The 16,928-nt window shown below is 59.6% G+C and overlaps 1 protein-coding gene across 1 annotated transcript in view; it reads left to right on the top strand.

Annotated features, from left to right (window-relative positions):
* The first annotated feature begins 328 nt into the window (after window positions 1-328).
* Window positions 329-16,928, top strand: part of LOC132809920 (F-actin-uncapping protein LRRC16A-like) — a 17,208-nt gene continuing 608 nt past the window's right edge. The window contains exons 1-8 of the mRNA XM_060822603.1: window positions 329-397; window positions 1,197-1,272; window positions 2,041-2,129; window positions 3,357-3,451; window positions 8,106-8,192; window positions 12,695-12,804; window positions 14,710-14,787; window positions 16,454-16,530. Coding sequence (XP_060678586.1) covers window positions 2,074-2,129; window positions 3,357-3,451; window positions 8,106-8,192; window positions 12,695-12,804; window positions 14,710-14,787; window positions 16,454-16,530 — 503 coding nt within the window. The 5' untranslated portion in view covers window positions 329-397; window positions 1,197-1,272; window positions 2,041-2,073. The remainder of the gene's footprint in view (window positions 398-1,196; window positions 1,273-2,040; window positions 2,130-3,356; window positions 3,452-8,105; window positions 8,193-12,694; window positions 12,805-14,709; window positions 14,788-16,453; window positions 16,531-16,928) is intronic.

The raw sequence follows: 16,928 nt of genomic DNA on the forward strand, positions 1-16,928 counted from the left end.
TCTCTCTCTCTCCTGTACTGTATCTGTAACGTTCCCTCTCTCTCTCTCTCCAGTCCTGTATCTGTAACGTTCCCTCTCTCTCTCTCTCTCCAGTACTGTATCTGTAACGTTCCCTCTCTCTCTCTCTCTCTAGTACTGTATCTGTAACGTTCCCTCTCTCTCTCTCTCCAGTACTGTATCTGTAACGTTCCCTCTCTCTCTCTCTCTCTCCAGTACTGTATCTGTAACGTTCCCTCTCTCTCTCTCCAGTACTGTCTCTGTAACGTTCCCTCTCTCTCTCTCTCTTCAGTACTGTCTCTGTAACGTTCCCTCTCTCCCTACAGGATGTGGACACCATTTATCACTCTCAGGACACGAGACATTTTAACATTTCGGACTTCAGTCACTTAAACAGCAGGTGAGTCGGGGAGTGGGCTAGGAGGGGCTGCCGTCGGGCTGTATGGCCTCCAGTTCTTCGGTAACACTATCCCCATCGACCCCTCTCTCTCTCTCTCTCCCATTCCCTCTTTCTCCCTTTCTATTCCTCTCTGTTCGTCTCTGACTCCATCTCGCGCTCTCTTACTCTCGCCCTCTCTCTCCCTCTCTGTCCCTCTCCCTCTCTCTCTCTGCCTCTCTCTCTCTGTCCCTCACGCTCTCCGTCTCTCTCTCTCTGCTTCTCTCCCTCTCTCTCTCTGCCTCTCTCTCTCTGCCTCTCTCCCTCTCTTCCTCTGTCCCTCGCTCTGTCTCCCTCTCTCTGCCTCTCTCCCTCCCTCTCTCTCCCTCCCTCGCTCTCTCTCCCTCTCTCTCTCTGCCTCTCGCTCTGTCTCCATCACTCTCTCTGCCTCTCTCTCTCTGTCCCTCGCTCTGTCTCCCTCTCTCTGCCTCTCTCCCTCCCTCTCTCTCTGTGCCTCGCTCTCTCTTTCTCTCTCTCTGTCCCTCGCTCTCTCTCCCTCTCTCTCTCTGACACTCTCTCTCTGTCACTCTCTGACACTGTCCCTCTCTCTGTCCCTCGCTCACCCTCTCTCTCTCTCTGTCACTCTCTGACACTCTCCCTCTCTCTGTCCCTCGCTCTCTCTCCCTCTCTCTCTCTGACACTCTCTCTCTCTCTCTGACACTCTCTGACACTCTCCCTCTCTTTGTCCCTCGCTCACCCTCTCTCTCTCTCTCTCTCTCTCCCTCTGTCACTCTCTGACCCTGTCCCTCTCTCCATCCAACAGGGACTTGGCGTTGATAATAGCTGCTCTCGCCTACAATCAGTGGTTCATTAAACTCTCCACCAAAGATCTCAAACTGGTAAGGGCCCTGTCGGAGGGTCAGTGCTGAGGGAGCGGGCCCTGTCGGAGGGTCAGTGCTGAGGGAGCGGGCCCTGTCGGAGGGTCAGTGCTGAGGGAGCGGGCCCTGTCGGAGGGTCAGTGCTGAGGGAGCGGGCCCTGTCGGAGGGTCAGTGCTGAGGGAGTGGGCCCTGTCGGAGGGTCAGTGCTGAGGGAGTGGGCCCTGTCGGAGGGTCAGTGCTGAGGGAGTGGGCCCTGTCGGAGGGTCAGTGCTGAGGGAGTGGGCACTGTCGGAGGGTCAGTGCTGAGGGAGTGGGCACTGTCGGAGGGTCAGTGCTGAGGGAGTGGGCACTGTCGGAGGGTCAGTGCTGAGGGAGTGCCGCACTGTCGGAGGGTCAGTGCTGAGGGAGTGGGCACTGTCGGAGGGTCAGTGCTGAGGGAGTGGGCCCTGTCGGAGGGTCAGTGCTGAGGGAGTGGGCACTGTCGGAGGGTCAGTGCTGAGGGAGTGGGCACTGTCGGAGGGTCAGTGCTGAGGGAGTGGGCACTGTCGGAGGGTCAGTGCTGAGGGAGTGCCGCACTGTCGCACTGTCGGAGGGTCAGTGCTGAGGGAGTGGGCACTGTCGGAGGGTCAGTGCTGAGGGAGTGGGCCCTGTCGGAGGGTCAGTGCTGAGGGAGTGGGCACTGTCGGAGGGTCAGTGCTGAGGGAGTGGGCCCTGTCGGAGGGTCAGTGCTGAGGGAGTGGGCCCTGTCGGAGGGTCAGTGCTGAGGGAGTGTGTGTTCATTCCCCCAGGGGTCGGAGGTGATCGAGCAGGTCATACACACCATGAGCCGATCCCGGAGCATCGAGGACCTGGAAATGGAGAACACGGGACTCAAAATGTGAGATCTCCCCAAACCCCTTCCCCGTTCCCTCCCGCTCTACACCGTCCCCATGGACCCCAAACCCCTTCCCCGTTCCCTCCCGCTCTACACCGTCCCCCCATGGACCCCAAACCCCTTCCCCATTCACTCCCGCTCTACACCGTCCCCCATGGACCCCAAACCCCTTCCCCGTTCACTCCCGCTCTACACCGTCCCCCCATGGACCCCAAACCCCTTCCCCGTTCCCTCCCGCTCTACACCGTCCCCCCATGGACCCCAAACCCCTTCCCCGTTCCCTCCCGCTCTACACCGTCCCCCCATGGTCCCCAAACCCCTTCCCCGTTCCCTCCCTCTCTACACCGTCCCCCATGGACCCCAAACCCCTTCCCGTTCCCTCCCGCTCTACACCGTCCCCCCATGGACCCCAAACCCCTTCCCCGTTCCCTCCCGCTCTACACCGTCCCCCCATGGACCCCAAACCCCTTCCCCGTTCCCTCCCGCTCTACACCGACCCCCATGGACCACAAACCCCTTCCCCGTTCCCTCCCGCTCTACACCGTCCCCCCCATGGACCCCAAACCCCTTCCCCGTTCCCTCCCGCTCTACACCGTCCCCCCATGGTCCCCAAACCCCTTCCCCGTTCCCTCCCGCTCTACACCGTCCCCCCATGGACCCCAAACCCCTTCCCCGTTCCCTCCCGCTCTACACCGTCCCCCCACGGACCCCAAACCCCTTCCCCGTTCCCTCCCGCTCTACACCGTCCCCCCACGGACCCCAAACCCCTTCCCCGTTCCCTCCCGCTCTACACCGTCCCCCCATGGACCCCAAACCCCTTCCCCGTTCCCTCCCGCTCTACACCGTCCCCCCCATGGACCCCAAACCCCTTTCCCGTTCCCTCCCGCTCTACACCGTCCCCCCATGGACCCCAAACCCCTTCCCCCTTCCCTCCCGCTCTACACCGTCCCCCCACGGACCCCAAACCCCTTCCCCCTTCCCTCCCGCTCTACACCGTCCCCCCACGGACCCCAAACCCCTTCCCCCTTCCCTCCCGCTCTACACCGTCCCCCAAACCCCTTCCCCGTTCCCTCCTGCTCTACACCGTCCCCCCATGGACCCCGTACGCCCTCTCCCTTCCCTGACAGAGTTGTGTTGATCCCTCTCCCGGTGTTGAGGGGGAAGTTAATCTTGAACAGTGTGGGAGTAGGCCACTCTGCCCACTAACGGGTGATCCTATCTGACTGGCAGGGATTTTGCTCTGAAACTGACTGCTGCCCTGACGGATAACCCATTCACATCCCTGACCGCTCTCAACCTGGCGAATAACGCTCTCGAGGATAAAGGTATGGTCACTGCCACCACCTCTTGGCTGGTGGGTTTACCCTCCCCTCACACCCATCCTCTCTGTCTGCAGCCCCCTCCCTCTCAGGCACTACTGTTCCTCTCCCTGGCCAGCTCTCTGTCTCACACTTTCACTCTCACTGTCTCTCTGTCTGTCTCTGTCTCTCTCTCTCTCTCTGTCTCATACTATCTCTCTCTCTCTGTCTCTCTCTCTCTCTCTGTCTCATACCATCTCTCTCTCTCTGTCTCTCTCTCTCTCTCTGTCTCATACTATCTCTCTCTCTGTCTCTCTCTCTGTCTCTGTCTCATACTATCTCTCTCTCTCTGTCTCTCTCTCTCTCTCATAGAACATAGAACATTGAACAGTACAGCACAGAACAGGCCCTTCGGCCCACGATGTTGTGCCGAACTTCTATCCTAGATTAAGCACCCATCCATGTACCTATCCAATTGCCGCTTAAAGGTCGCCAATGATTCTGACTCTACCACTCCCACGGGCAGCGCATTCCATGCCCCCACCACTCTCTGGGTAAAGAACCCACCCCTGACATCTCCCCTATACCTTCCCCCCTTCACCTTAAATTTATGTCCCCTTGTAACACTCTGTTGTACCCGGGGAAAAAGTTTCTGACTGTCTACTCTATCTATTCCTCTGATCATCTTATAAACCTCTATCAAGTCACCCCTCATCCATCGCCGTTCCAACGAGAAAAGGCCGAGAACTCTCAACCTATCCTCGTACGACCTATTCTCCATTCCAGGCAACATCCTAGTAAATCTTCTCTGCACCCTCTCCAAAGCTTCCACATCTTTCCTAAAGTGAGGCGACTAGAACTGCACACAGTACTCCAAATGTGGCCTAACCAAAGTCCTGTACAGCTGCAACATCACTTCACGACTCTTGAATTCAATCCCTCTGCTAATGAACGCTAATACACCATAGGCCTTCTTACAAGCTATATCCACCTGAGTGGCAACTTTCAAAGATCTATGTACATAGACCCCAAGATCCCTCTGTTCCTCCACCTGACTAAGAACCCTACCGTTAACCCTGTATACCGCATTCTTATTTGTTCTTCCAAAATGGACAACCTCACACTTGGCAGGGTTGAACTCCATCTGCCACTCCTCAGCCCAGCTCTGCATCATATCTAAGTCCCTTTGCAGCCGACAACAGCCCTCCTCACTGTCCACAACTCTGCCAATCTTCGTATCATCTGCAAATTTACTGACCCACCCTTCGACTCCCTCATCCAAGTCATTGATAAAAATTACAAACAGCTGAGGACCCAGAACTGATCCCTGCGGAACTCCACTTGTAACTGGGCTCCAGGCTGAATATTTACCATCTACCACCACTCTCTGACTTTGACCGGTTAGCCAGTTCTCTATCCAATTGGCCAAGTTTCCCACTATCCCATGCCTCCTGACTTTCCGCATAAGCCTACCATGGGGAACCTTATCAAATGCCTTACTAAAATCCATGTACACCACATCCACTGCTCTACCCTCATCCACATGCTTGGTCACCTCCTCAAAGAATTCAATAAGACTTGTAAGGCAAGACCTACCCTTCACAAATCCGTGCTGGCTGTCCCTAATCAAGCAGTGTCTTTCCAGATACTCATAAATCCTATCCCTCAGTATCCTTTCCATTACTTTGTCTACCACCGAAGTAAGACTAACTGGCCTGTAATTCCCGGGGTTATCCCTATTCCCTTTTTTGAACAGGGGCACAACATTCGCTACTCTCCAGTCCCCTGGTATCACCCCCGTTGACAGTGAAGACGAAAAGATCATTGCCAACGGTTCTGCAATTTCCTCTCTTGCTTCCCACATAATCCTAGGATATATCCCGTCAGGCCCGGGGGACTTGTCTATCCTCAAGTTGTTCAAAATGCCCAACACATCTTCCTTCCTAACAAGTATCTCCTCTAGCTTACCAGTCTGTTTCATACTCTCCTCTTCAACAATACGGTCCCTCTCGTTCGTAAATACTGAAGAAAAGTACTCGTTCAAGACCTCTCCTATCTCTTCCGACTCAATACACAATCTCCCACTACGTCCTTGATCGGACCTACCCTCGTTCTCGTCATTCTCATGTTTCTCACATACGCATAAAATGCCTTGGGGTTATCCTTGATCCTATCCGCCAGGGATTTTTCATGCCCTCTCTTAGCTCTCCTAATCCCTTTCTTCAGCTCCCTTCTGGCTATCCTGTATCCCTCCACTGCTCTGTCTGAACCCTGTTTCCTCAACCTTATGTAAGCCTCCTTCTTCCTCTTTACTAGACATTCAACCTCCCTCGTCAACCAAGGCTCCCTCACACGACCATTCCTTTCCTGCCTGACAGGTACATACATATCAAGGACACGTCATATCTGCTCCTTGAAAAAGTTCCACATTTCCACCACATCCTTCCCTGACAGCCTATGCTCCCAACTTATGCTCCTCAAATCCTGTCTTACAGCATCGTATTTACCCTTCCCCCAATTGTAAAACCTACCCTGTTGTGCGCACCTATCTCTCTCCATAACCAAGGTGAAAGTTACAGAATTGTGGTCACCATCACCAAAATGTTCACCCACTAACAAGCCCATCACTTGTCCCGGTTCATTACCGAGTACCAAATCCAATATGGCCTCCCCTCTGGTTGGACAATCTACATACTGAGTTAGAAAAGCTTCCTGGACACACTGCACAAACACCTCCCCGGCCAATCTACTTGATCTAAAGAACTTCCAATCAGTATTTGGGAAGTTGAAGTCACCCATGACTACGACCCTGTGGCTTCTGCACCTTTCCAAAATCTGTTTCCCAATCTGTTTCTCCACATCTCTGCTGCTATTGGGGGGCCTATAGTAAACACCCAACAAGGTGACTGCACCTTTCCTATTTCTGACTTCAGCCCATACTACCTCCAAAGGCAGATCCCCCTCGAACTGCCTTTCTGCAGCCGTTATACCATTTCTAATTAGCAATGCCACCCCCCCTCCTTTTTTTACCACCCTCCCTAATCTTACTGAAACATCTGTAACCAGGAACCTCCAACAACCATTCCTGTCCCTCATCTATCCACGTTTCCGTGATGGCCACAACATCGTAGTCCCAGGTACTGATCCATGCCTTAAGTTCACCCACCTTATTTCTGATACTCCTTGCGTTGAAGTATACGCACTTGAGCCCATCTCTGTGTCCGCAAGTATTCCCTGTCAGTGCTATCTCCTCCACAGCCTCCCTACATTCTTGGACATCCTGACAAACAGCTAGCTTACTTGCTGGACTACAAGTCCGGATCCCATCCCCCTGCCAAATTAGTTTAAACCACCCCCCCGAAGAGTGCTAGCAAACCTACCCCCCAGGATATTGGTGCCCTTCTGGGTTCAGGTACAACCCGTCCTGTTTGTACAGGTCCCACCTTCCCCAGAACACAGCCCAATTGTCCAAATAGCTGAAGCCCTCCCTCCTGCACCATCCTTGCAGCCACGTGTTCAACTGCACTCTCTCCCTATCTCTCTCTTTGTCTCTGTCTCTCTCACACTATCTCTCTCTCTCTCTGTCTCTCTCCCACACTATCTCTCTCTCTCTGTCTCTCTCTCACACTATCTCTCTCTCTCTGTCTCTCTCTCACACTCTCTCTCTCTCTCTCTCTCTCTCTCACACTATCTCTCTCTCTCTCTGTCTCTCTCCCACACTATCTCTCTCTCTCTCTCATACTATCTCTCTCTCTCTCTGTCTCTCTCTCTCTCTCTGTGTCTCTCTCCCACACTATCTCTCTCTCTCTCTCATACTATCTCTCTCTCTCTCTGTCTCTCTCTCTCTCTCTGTGTCTCTCTCCCACACTATCTCTCTCTGTCTCTCTCTCTCTCGCTGTCTCTCTCTCTCACACTATCTCTCTCTCTCTGTCTCTCTCTCACACTCTCTCTCTCTCTCTGCGCTGTTCTGTCACACACTCTCTCTCTCTCCCTGTTGTGCTCTCACACTTGCTCTGTCAACCTCTCCCCACCCTCGTGCTCTCTACTCACTCTCTCCCGCCACCCAGCCTCCCTCTTCCCCTCTCTCTCACACTGTCACTCTCTCTCTCCCTCTCGCACTCTCTCACCCACCCCCCCACTCTCTCTCGTTCCCTCACACTCTCTCACACCCTCCACCACTCTCTCTCTCTCCCTCTCACACTCTCTCTCACCCCCCCACCACTCTCCCTCGTTCCCTCACACTCTCTCTCTCCCCCACCCCCCACTCTCTCTCCCTCACACTCTCTCTCTCCTCCCCACCACACTCTCTCTCGCTCTCACACTCTCTCTCTCCCCCCACCACTCTCCCTCGTTCCCTCACACTCTCTCTCTCCCCCCCACCACACTCTCTCTCCCTCACACTCTCTCTATCCCCCCCACCACTCTCCCTCGTTCCCTCACACTCTCTCTCTCCCCCCCACCACTCTCTCTCGTTCCCTCACACTCTCTCTCTCCCCCACCCCCCACTCTCTCTCCCTCACACTCTCTCTCTCCCCCACACCCCACTCTCTCTCCCTCACATTCTCTCTCTCCCCCACCCCCCACTCTCTCTCCCCCACCACTCTCTCTTGTTCCCTCACACTCTCTCTCTCCCCCCCACCACACTCTCTCTCCCTCACACTCTCTCTCTCTCCCCTGACAGGAGTTTCCTCGCTGAGTCACTTTCTCGCTGGACATCATCGCGGACTGAGATACCTCAACCTCTCCAGGACCTCGCTCACCCACAAAGGTCAGAGCTCACCCCCTCCCCACACCCACACCCACACCCTCTCCATCCCCTCCCACCCTCGGAGGATCAGTGCTGAGGGAGTGGGCACTGTCAGAGGGTCAGTGCTGAGGGAGTGGGCACTGTCGGAGGGTCAGTGCTGAGGGAGTGGGCACTGTCGGAGGGTCAGTGCTGAGGGAACGGGCACTGTCGGAGGTTCAGTGCTGAGGGAGTGGGCACTGTCGGAGGGTCAGTGCAGAGGGAGGGCTGCACTGTCGGAGGGTCAGTGCTGAGGGAGTGGAAACTGTCGGAGGGTCAGTGCTGAGGGAGTGGGCACTGTCGGAGGGTCAGTGCTGAGGGAACGGGCACTGTCGGAGGGTCAGTGCTGAGGGAGTGGGCACTGACAGAGGGTCAGTGCTGAGGGAGTGGGCCCTGTCGGAGGGTCAATGCTGAGGGAGTGCCGCACTGTTGGAGGGTCCGTGCTTAGGGAGTGGGCCCTGTCGGAGGGTCCGTGCTGAGGGAGTGAGCACTGTCGGAGGGTCAGTGCCGAGGGAGTGGGCACTGTCGGAGGGTCAGTGCTGAGGGAGTGGGCCCTGTCGGAGGGTCAGTGCTGAGGGAGTGGGCCCTGTCGGAGGGTCCGTGCTGAGGGAGTGAGCACTGTCGGAGGGTCAGTGCCGAGGGAGTGGGCACTGTCGGAGGGTCAGTGCTGAGGGAGTGGACACTGTCGGAGGGTCAGTGCTGAGGGAGTGCCGCACTGTCGGAGGGTCAGTGCTGAGGGGGTGCCGCACTGTCGGAGGGTCAGTGCTGAGGGAGTGCCGCACTGTCGGAGGGTCAGTGCTGAGGGAGTGCCGCACTGTCGGAGGGTCAGTGCTGAGGGAGTGCCGCACTGTCGGAGGGTCAGTGCTGAGGGGGTGCCGCACTGTCGGAGGGTCAGTGCTGAGGGAGTGCCGCACTGTCGGAGGGTCAGTGCTGAGGGAGTGCCGCACTGTCGGAGGGTCAGTGCTGAGGGAGTGCCGCACTGTCGGAGGGTCAGTGCTGAGGGAGTGCCGCACTGTCGGAGGGTCAGTGCTGAGGGAGTGGGCACTGTCGGAGGGTCAGTGCTGAGGGAGGGGGCCCTGTCGGAGGGTCAGTGCTGAGGGAGTGGGCACTGTCGGAGGGTCAGTGCTGAGGGAGTGGGCACTGTCGGAGGGTCAGTGCTGAGGGAGTGAGCACTGTCGGAGGGTCAGTGCTGAGGGAGTGAGCACTGTCGGAGGGTCAGCGTTGAGGGAGCGGGCACTGTCGGAGGGTCAGTGCTGAGGGAGCGGGCACTGTCGGAGGGTCAGTGCTGAGGGAGCGGGCACTGTCGGAGGGTCAGTGCTGAGGGAGCGGGCACTGTCGGAGGGTCAGCGCTGAGGGAGTGCCGCACTGTCGGAGGGTCAGTGCTGAGGGAGTGCCGCACTGTCGGAGGGTCAGTGCTGAGGGAGCGGGCCCTGTCGGAGGGTCAGTGCTGAGGGAGTGGGCACTGTCGGAGGGTCAGTGCTGAGGGAGTGGGCACTGTCGGAGGGTCAGTGCTGAGGGAGTGCCGCACTGTCGGAGGTCAGTGCTGAGGGAGTGGGCCCTGTCGGAGGGTCAGTGCTGAGGGAGCGGGCCCTGTCGGAGGGTCAGTGCTGAGGGAGTGGGCCCTGTCGGAGGGTCAGTGCTGAGGGAGCGGGCCCTGTCGGAGGGTCAGTGCTGAGGGAGCGGGCCCTGTCGGAGGGTCAGTGCTGAGGGAGTGGGCACTGTCGGAGGGTCAGTGCTGAGGGAGCGCCGCACTGTTGGAGGGTCAGTGCTGAGGGAGTGCCGCACTGTTGGAGGGTCAGTGCTGAGGGAGTGCCGCACTGTCGGAGGGTCAGTGCTGAGGGAGTGCCGCACTGTCGGAGGGTCAGTGCTGAGGGGGAGTGGGCACTGTCGGAGGGTCAGTGCTGAGGGAGTGGGCCCTGTCGGAGGGTCAGTGCTGAGGGAGTGGGCCCTGTCGGAGGGTCAGTGCTGAGGGAGCGGGCCCTGTCGGAGGGTCAGTGCTGAGGGAGTGGGCCCTGTCGGAGGGTCAGTGCTGAGGGAGTGCCGCACTGTCGGAGGGTCAGTGCTGAGGGAGTGCCGCACTGTCGGAGGGTCAGTGCTGAGGGAGTGCCGCACTGTCGGAGGGTCAGTGCTGAGGGAGTGCCGCACTGTCGGAGGGTCAGTGCTGAGGGAGTGCCGCACTGTCGGAGGGTCAGTGCTGAGGGAGTGCCGCACTGTCGGAGGGTCAGTGCTGAGGGAGTGCCGCACTGTCGGAGGGTCAGTGCTGAGGGAGTGGGCACTGTCGGAGGGTCAGTGCTGAGGGAGGGGGCCCTGTCGGAGGGTCAGTGCTGAGGGAGTGGGCACTGTCGGAGGGTCAGTGCTGAGGGAGTGAGCACTGTCGGAGGGTCAGTGCTGAGGGAGTGAGCACTGTCGGAGGGTCAGCGTTGAGGGAGTGGGCACTGTCGGAGGGTCAGTGCTGAGGGAGCGGGCACTGTCGGAGGGTCAGTGCTGAGGGAGCGGGCACTGTCGGAGGGTCAGCGCTGAGGGAGTGCCGCACTGTCGGAGGGTCAGTGCTGAGGGAGTGCCGCACTGTCGGAGGGTCAGTGCTGAGGGAGCGGGCCCTGTCGGAGGGTCAGTGCTGAGGGAGTGGGCACTGTCGGAGGGTCAGTGCTGAGGGAGTGGGCACTGTCGGAGGGTCAGTGCTGAGGGAGTGCCGCACTGTCGGAGGTCAGTGCTGAGGGAGTGGGCCCTGTCGGAGGGTCAGTGCTGAGGGAGCGGGCCCTGTCGGAGGGTCAGTGCTGAGGGAGTGGGCCCTGTCGGAGGGTCAGTGCTGAGGGAGCGGGCCCTGTCGGAGGGTCAGTGCTGAGGGAGCGGGCCCTGTCGGAGGGTCAGTGCTGAGGGAGTGGGCACTGTCGGAGGGTCAGTGCTGAGGGAGCGCCGCACTGTTGGAGGGTCAGTGCTGAGGGAGTGCCGCACTGTCGGAGGGTCAGTGCTGAGGGAGCGGGCCCTGTCGGAGGGTCAGTGCTGAGGGAGTGGGCACTGTCGGAGGGTCAGTGCTGAGGGAGTGGGCACTGTCGGAGGGTCAGTGCTGAGGGAGTGCCGCACTGTCGGAGGTCAGTGCTGAGGGAGTGGGCCCTGTCGGAGGGTCAGTGCTGAGGGAGCGGGCCCTGTCGGAGGGTCAGTGCTGAGGGAGTGGGCCCTGTCGGAGGGTCAGTGCTGAGGGAGCGGGCCCTGTCGGAGGGTCAGTGCTGAGGGAGCGGGCCCTGTCGGAGGGTCAGTGCTGAGGGAGTGGGCACTGTCGGAGGGTCAGTGCTGAGGGAGCGCCGCACTGTTGGAGGGTCAGTGCTGAGGGAGTGCCGCACTGTTGGAGGGTCAGTGCTGAGGGAGTGCCGCACTGTCGGAGGGTCAGTGCTGAGGGAGTGCCGCACTGTCGGAGGGTCAGTGCTGAGGGGGAGTGGGCACTGTCGGAGGGTCAGTGCTGAGGGAGTGGGCCCTGTCGGAGGGTCAGTGCTGAGGGAGGGGGCCCTGTCGGAGGGTCAGTGCTGAGGGAGTGGGCCCTGTCGGAGGGTCAGTGCTGAGGGAGGGGGCCCTGTCGGAGGGTCAGTGCTGAGGGAGTGGGCCCTGTCGGAGGGTCAGTGCTGAGGAGTGGGCCCTGTCGGAGGGTCAGCGCTGAGGGAGTGGGCCCTGTCGGAGGGTCAGCGCTGAGGGAGGGGGCCCTGTCGGAGGGTCAGCGCTGAGGGAGGGGGCCCTGTCGGAGGGTCAGCGCTGAGGGAGCGGGCCCTGTCGGAGGGTCAGCGCTGAGGGAGCGGGCCCTGTCGGAGGGTCAGCGCTGAGGGAGCGGGCCCTGTCGGAGGGTCAGCGCTGAGGGAGTGGGCCCTGTCGGAGGGTCAGCGCTGAGGGAGTGGGCCCTGTCGGAGGGTCAGTGCTGAGGGAGTGGGCACTGTCGGAGGGTCAGTGCTGAGGGAGTGGGCCCTGTCGGAGGGTCAGTGCTGAGGGAGTGGGCACGGTCGGAGGGTCAGTGCTGAGGGAGTGGGCACTGTCGGAGGGTCAGCGCTGAGGGAGTGGGCCCTGTCGGAGGGTCAGTGCTGAGGGAGTGGGCCCTGTCGGAGGGTCAGTGCTGAGGGGGAGTGGGCACTGTCGGAGGGTCAGTGCTGAGGGGGAGTGGGCACTGTCGGAGGGTCAGTGCTGAGGGAGTGGGCCCTGTCGGAGGGTCAGTGCTGAGGGAGCGGGCACTGTCGGAGGGTCAGTGCTGAGGGAGTGGGCCCTGTCGGAGGGTCAGTGCTGAGGGAGCGGGCCCTGTCGGAGGGTCAGTGCTGAGGGAGTGGGCCCTGTCGGAGGGTCAGTGCTGAGGGAGTGGGCCCTGTCGGAGGGTCAGTGCTGAGGGAGCGGGCCCTGTCGGAGGGTCAGTGCTGAGGGAGTGGGTGCTGTCGGAGGGTCCGTGCTGAGGGAGTGGGCCCTGTCGGAGGGTCCGTATTGGGGTGTGTGTGTAACTCCCTCTCTATCTCGGTCAGGTCTGGTCACTCTAGCACAGACACTGAGCTCCAATCAGACCTTTGCAAACAGCCTGACCCACCTGGACCTGAGCAGGAACGCTGCCATGCTGGGAACCGATGATGCATCAGTGAGTACCCAACCTCTCATCGCCTCTCCCTCTCACTCCCCCCCCTCCCTCTCACTCCCCCCCCCCTCACTCTCTCTCTCGCCCCTCACTCTCTCTCTCTCACCCCCTCTCTTTCCCTCCCTCCCTCTCTCTCTCTCTCCCCCCTCTCTTTCCCTCCCTCCCTCTCCCTCTCACTCCCCCCTCTCCCTCTCACTCCCCCCTCTCTCCCTCTCACTCCCCCCTCCCTCTCTCTCTCTCTCCCTCCCTCTCTCTCTCTCTTCCCCTCTCTCTGTGTGTGTCTCTCTCTCCCTCCCTCCCCTATCTCTCTCCCTCCTTCCCTCCCTCTCTCTCTCCTCTCTCCCTGTCCCCGCTTTTTGCTATGCTTCCCTTTATTGGTCAGAGTATTGAGTACAGGAGTTGGGAGGGTCATGTTGCGGCTGTACAGGACATTGGTTAGGGGCCACTGTTGGAATATTGGGTGTAATTCTGGTCTCCTTCCGATCGGGAAGATGTTGTGAAACTTGAAAGGGTTCAGAAAAGATTGACAAGGATGTTGTCAGGGTTGGAGGGTCTGGGCTACAGGGAGAGGCTGAACAGGCTGGGGCTGTTTTCCCTGGAGCGTCGGAGGCTGAGGGGTGACCTTACAGAGGCTTATAAAATCACGGGGGGACATGGATAGGGTAAATAGACAAGGTCTTTTCCCCCTGGGGTGGGGGAGCCCAGAGCTACAGGGTTATAAAATCACGAGGGGGACATGGATAGGGTAAATAGACAAGGTCTTTTCCCCCTGGGGTGGGGGAGCCCAGAACTAGAGGGGTGTAGGTTGAGGGTGGGAGGGGAAAGGGACCCGAGGGGTAACATTTTCCCCCCAGAGGGGGGTGTGTGTGTGGGATGAGCTGCCTGAGGAAGTGGGGGGGGGGCTGGGACAGTGACACCATTTAACAGGGATCTGGATGGGGGCGTGGATAGGGAGGGGTTGGAGGGAGATGGGCCGGGTGCTGGCAGGTGGGACGAGATTGGGTTGGGATATCTGGGTCAGCACGGACGGGTTGGGCCGAAGGGCCTGTTTCCGTGCTGTACACCTCTGTGACCCTATATTACTCTGTATCTAACCCCGTGCTGTCCCTGTCCCTGGGATGGAGGGTGACAGTGTAGAGGGAGCTTTACCCTGTATCTAACCCCGTGCTGTCCCTGTCCCTGGGATGGAGGGTGACAATGTAGAGGGAGCTTTACCCTGTATCTAACCCCGTGCTGTCCCTGGGATTGGGGGGGACAGTGTAGAGGGAGCTTTACTCTGTATCTAACCCCGTGCTGTCCCTGTCCCTGGGATGGAGGGTGACAGTGTAGAGGGAGCTTTACCCTGTATCTAACCCCGTGCTGTCCCTGGGATGGGGGGGGACAGTGTAGAGGGAGCTTTACTCTGTATCTAACCCCGTGCTGTCCCTGTCCCTGGGATGGAGGGGACAGGGTAGAGGGAGCTTTACCCTGTATCTAACCCCGTGCTGTCCCTGTCCCTGGGATGGAGGGGACAGGGTAGAGGGAGCTTTACTCTGTATCTAACCCCATGCTGTCCCTGTCCCTGGGATGGAGGGGACAGTGTAGAGGGAGCTTTACTCTGTATCTAACCCCGTGCTGTCCCTGTCCCTGGGATGGGGGGGGGGACAGTGTAGAGGGAGCTTTACTCTGTATCTAACCCCGTGCTGTCCCTGTCCCTGGGATGGAGGGTGACAGTGTAGAGGGAGCTTTACCCTGTATCTAACCCCGTGCTGTCCCTGTCCCTGGGATGGGGGGACAGTGTAGAGGGAGCTAATCTCTGTATCTAACCCCGTGCTGTCCCTGTCCCTGGGATGGAGGGGACAGGGTAGAGGGAGCTTTACTCTGTATCTGACGCTGTATTGTTAATTATTGACCCCCGTGTTTTTCCAGCATTTGTACAATTTCTTGGGGAAACCCAACGTTTTGATTGATCTGAATCTCTCGGGAACGGACTGTTCAATAGACACCGTGAGTATCATCCCCCCCACACCACCCACCCCCATCCGTGCACAGTTCCCGTCTCCCTATCCCTGGGTCAGACCCACACTCGGAGCGCCGTGCACAGTTCCCGTCTCCCTATCCCCCTCGGTCAGACCCACACTCGGAGCACCGTGCACAGTTCCCGTCTCCCTATCCCCCTGGGTCAGACCCACACTCGGAGCACCGTGCACAGTTCCCATCTCCCTATCCCTGGGTCAGACCCACACTCGGAGCACCGTGCACAGTTCCCGTCTCCCTATCCCCCTGGGTCAGACCCACACTCGGAGCGCCGTGCACAGTTCCCGTCTCCCTATCCCTGGGTCAGACCCACACTCGGAGCACCGTGCACAGTTCCCATCTCCCTATCCCTGGGTCATACCCACACTCGGAGCGCCGTGCACAGTTCCCGTCTCCCTATCCCCCTGGGTCAGACCCACACTCGGAGCACCGTGCACAGTTCCCGTCTCCCTATCCCTGGGTCAGACCCACACTCGGAGCACCGTGCACAGTTCCCGTCTCCCTATCCCTGGGTCAGACCCACACTCGGAGCACCGTGCACAGTTCCCGTCTCCCTATCCCCCTGGGTCAGACCCACACTCGGAGCACCGTGCACAGTTCCCGTCTCCCTATCCCTGGGTCAGACCCACACTCGGAGCACCATGCACAGTTCCCGTCTCCCTATCCCCCTGGGTCAGACCCACACTCGGAGCACCGTGCACAGTTCCCATCTCCCTATCCCTGGGTCAGACCCACACTCGGAGCGCCGTGCACAGTTCCCGTCTCCCTATCCCCCTGGGTCAGACCCACACTCGGAGCACCGTGCACAGTTCCCGTCTCCCTATCCCTGGGTCAGACCTACACTCAGAGCACCGTGCACAGTTCCCGTCTCCCTATCCCCTCGGTCAGACCCACACTCGGAGCACCGTGCACAGTTCCCGTCTCCCTGTCCCTGGGTCAGACCCACACTCGGAGCACCGTGCACAGTTCCCGTCTCCCTATCCCCCTGGGTCAGACCCACACTCGGAGCACCGTGCACAGTTCCCGTCTCCCTATCCCTGGGTCAGACCCACACTCGGAGCACCGTGCACAGTTCCCGTCTCCCTATCCCTGGGTCAGACCCACACTCGGAGCACCGTGCACAGTTCCCGTCTCCCTATCCCTGGGTCAGACCCACACTCGGAGCACCGTGCACAGTTCCCGTCTCCCTATCCCCCTGGGTCAGACCCACACTCGGAGCACCGTGCACAGTTCCCGTCTCCCTGCCCCTGGGTCAGACCCACACTTGGAGCACCGTGCACAGTTCCCGTCTCCCTATCCCCCTGGGTCAGACCCACACTCGGAGCACCGTGCACAGTTCCCGTCTCCCTATCCCTGGGTCAGACCCACACTCGGAGCACCGTGCACAGTTCCCGTCTCCCTATCCCCCTGGGTCAGACCCACACTCGGAGCACCGTGCACAGTTCCCGTCTCCCTATCCTTGGGTCAGACCCACACTCGGAGCACCGTGCACAGTTCCCGTCTCCCTATCCCTGGGTCAGACCCACACTCGGAGCGCCGTGCACAGTTCCCGTCTCCCTATCCCTGGGTCAGACCCACACTCGGAGCGCCGTGCACCGTTCCTGTCCCTCACGGTCTCTCTCTCCCTGTCCTCCAGCTGTTCGGAGCACTGGTCCATGGATGTTGTTCACACTTGGCTCGTCTTCAGCTCTCCAACAACGTCCTCTCCCACAGGTAGGTCTCCGTCCGGATGGTATTCCGAACGGGAATGGGGACAGTGTCCCCCACACCCACAGACACAGTGTCTCCACACCCACAGAGACAGTGTCCCCACACCCACAGGGACGGGACCCCACACCCACAGAGACGGGACCCCACACCCACAGAGACAGTGTCCCCACACCCACAGAGACAGGACCCCACACCCACAGAGACAGGACCCCACACCCACAGAGACAGTGTCCCCCCCCCCACACCCACAGAGACAGGACCCCACACCCACAGAGACAGTGTCCCCACACCCACAGAGACAGGACCCCACACCCACAGAGACAGTGTTCCCCACACCCACAGAGACAGGACCCCACACCCACAGAGACAGTGTCCCCACACCCACAGAGACAGGACCCCAC

Source organism: Hemiscyllium ocellatum, unplaced genomic scaffold, assembly GCF_020745735.1.
Source record: "Hemiscyllium ocellatum isolate sHemOce1 unplaced genomic scaffold, sHemOce1.pat.X.cur. scaffold_1428_pat_ctg1, whole genome shotgun sequence".
Lineage (NCBI taxonomy): Eukaryota > Metazoa > Chordata > Chondrichthyes > Orectolobiformes > Hemiscylliidae > Hemiscyllium > Hemiscyllium ocellatum.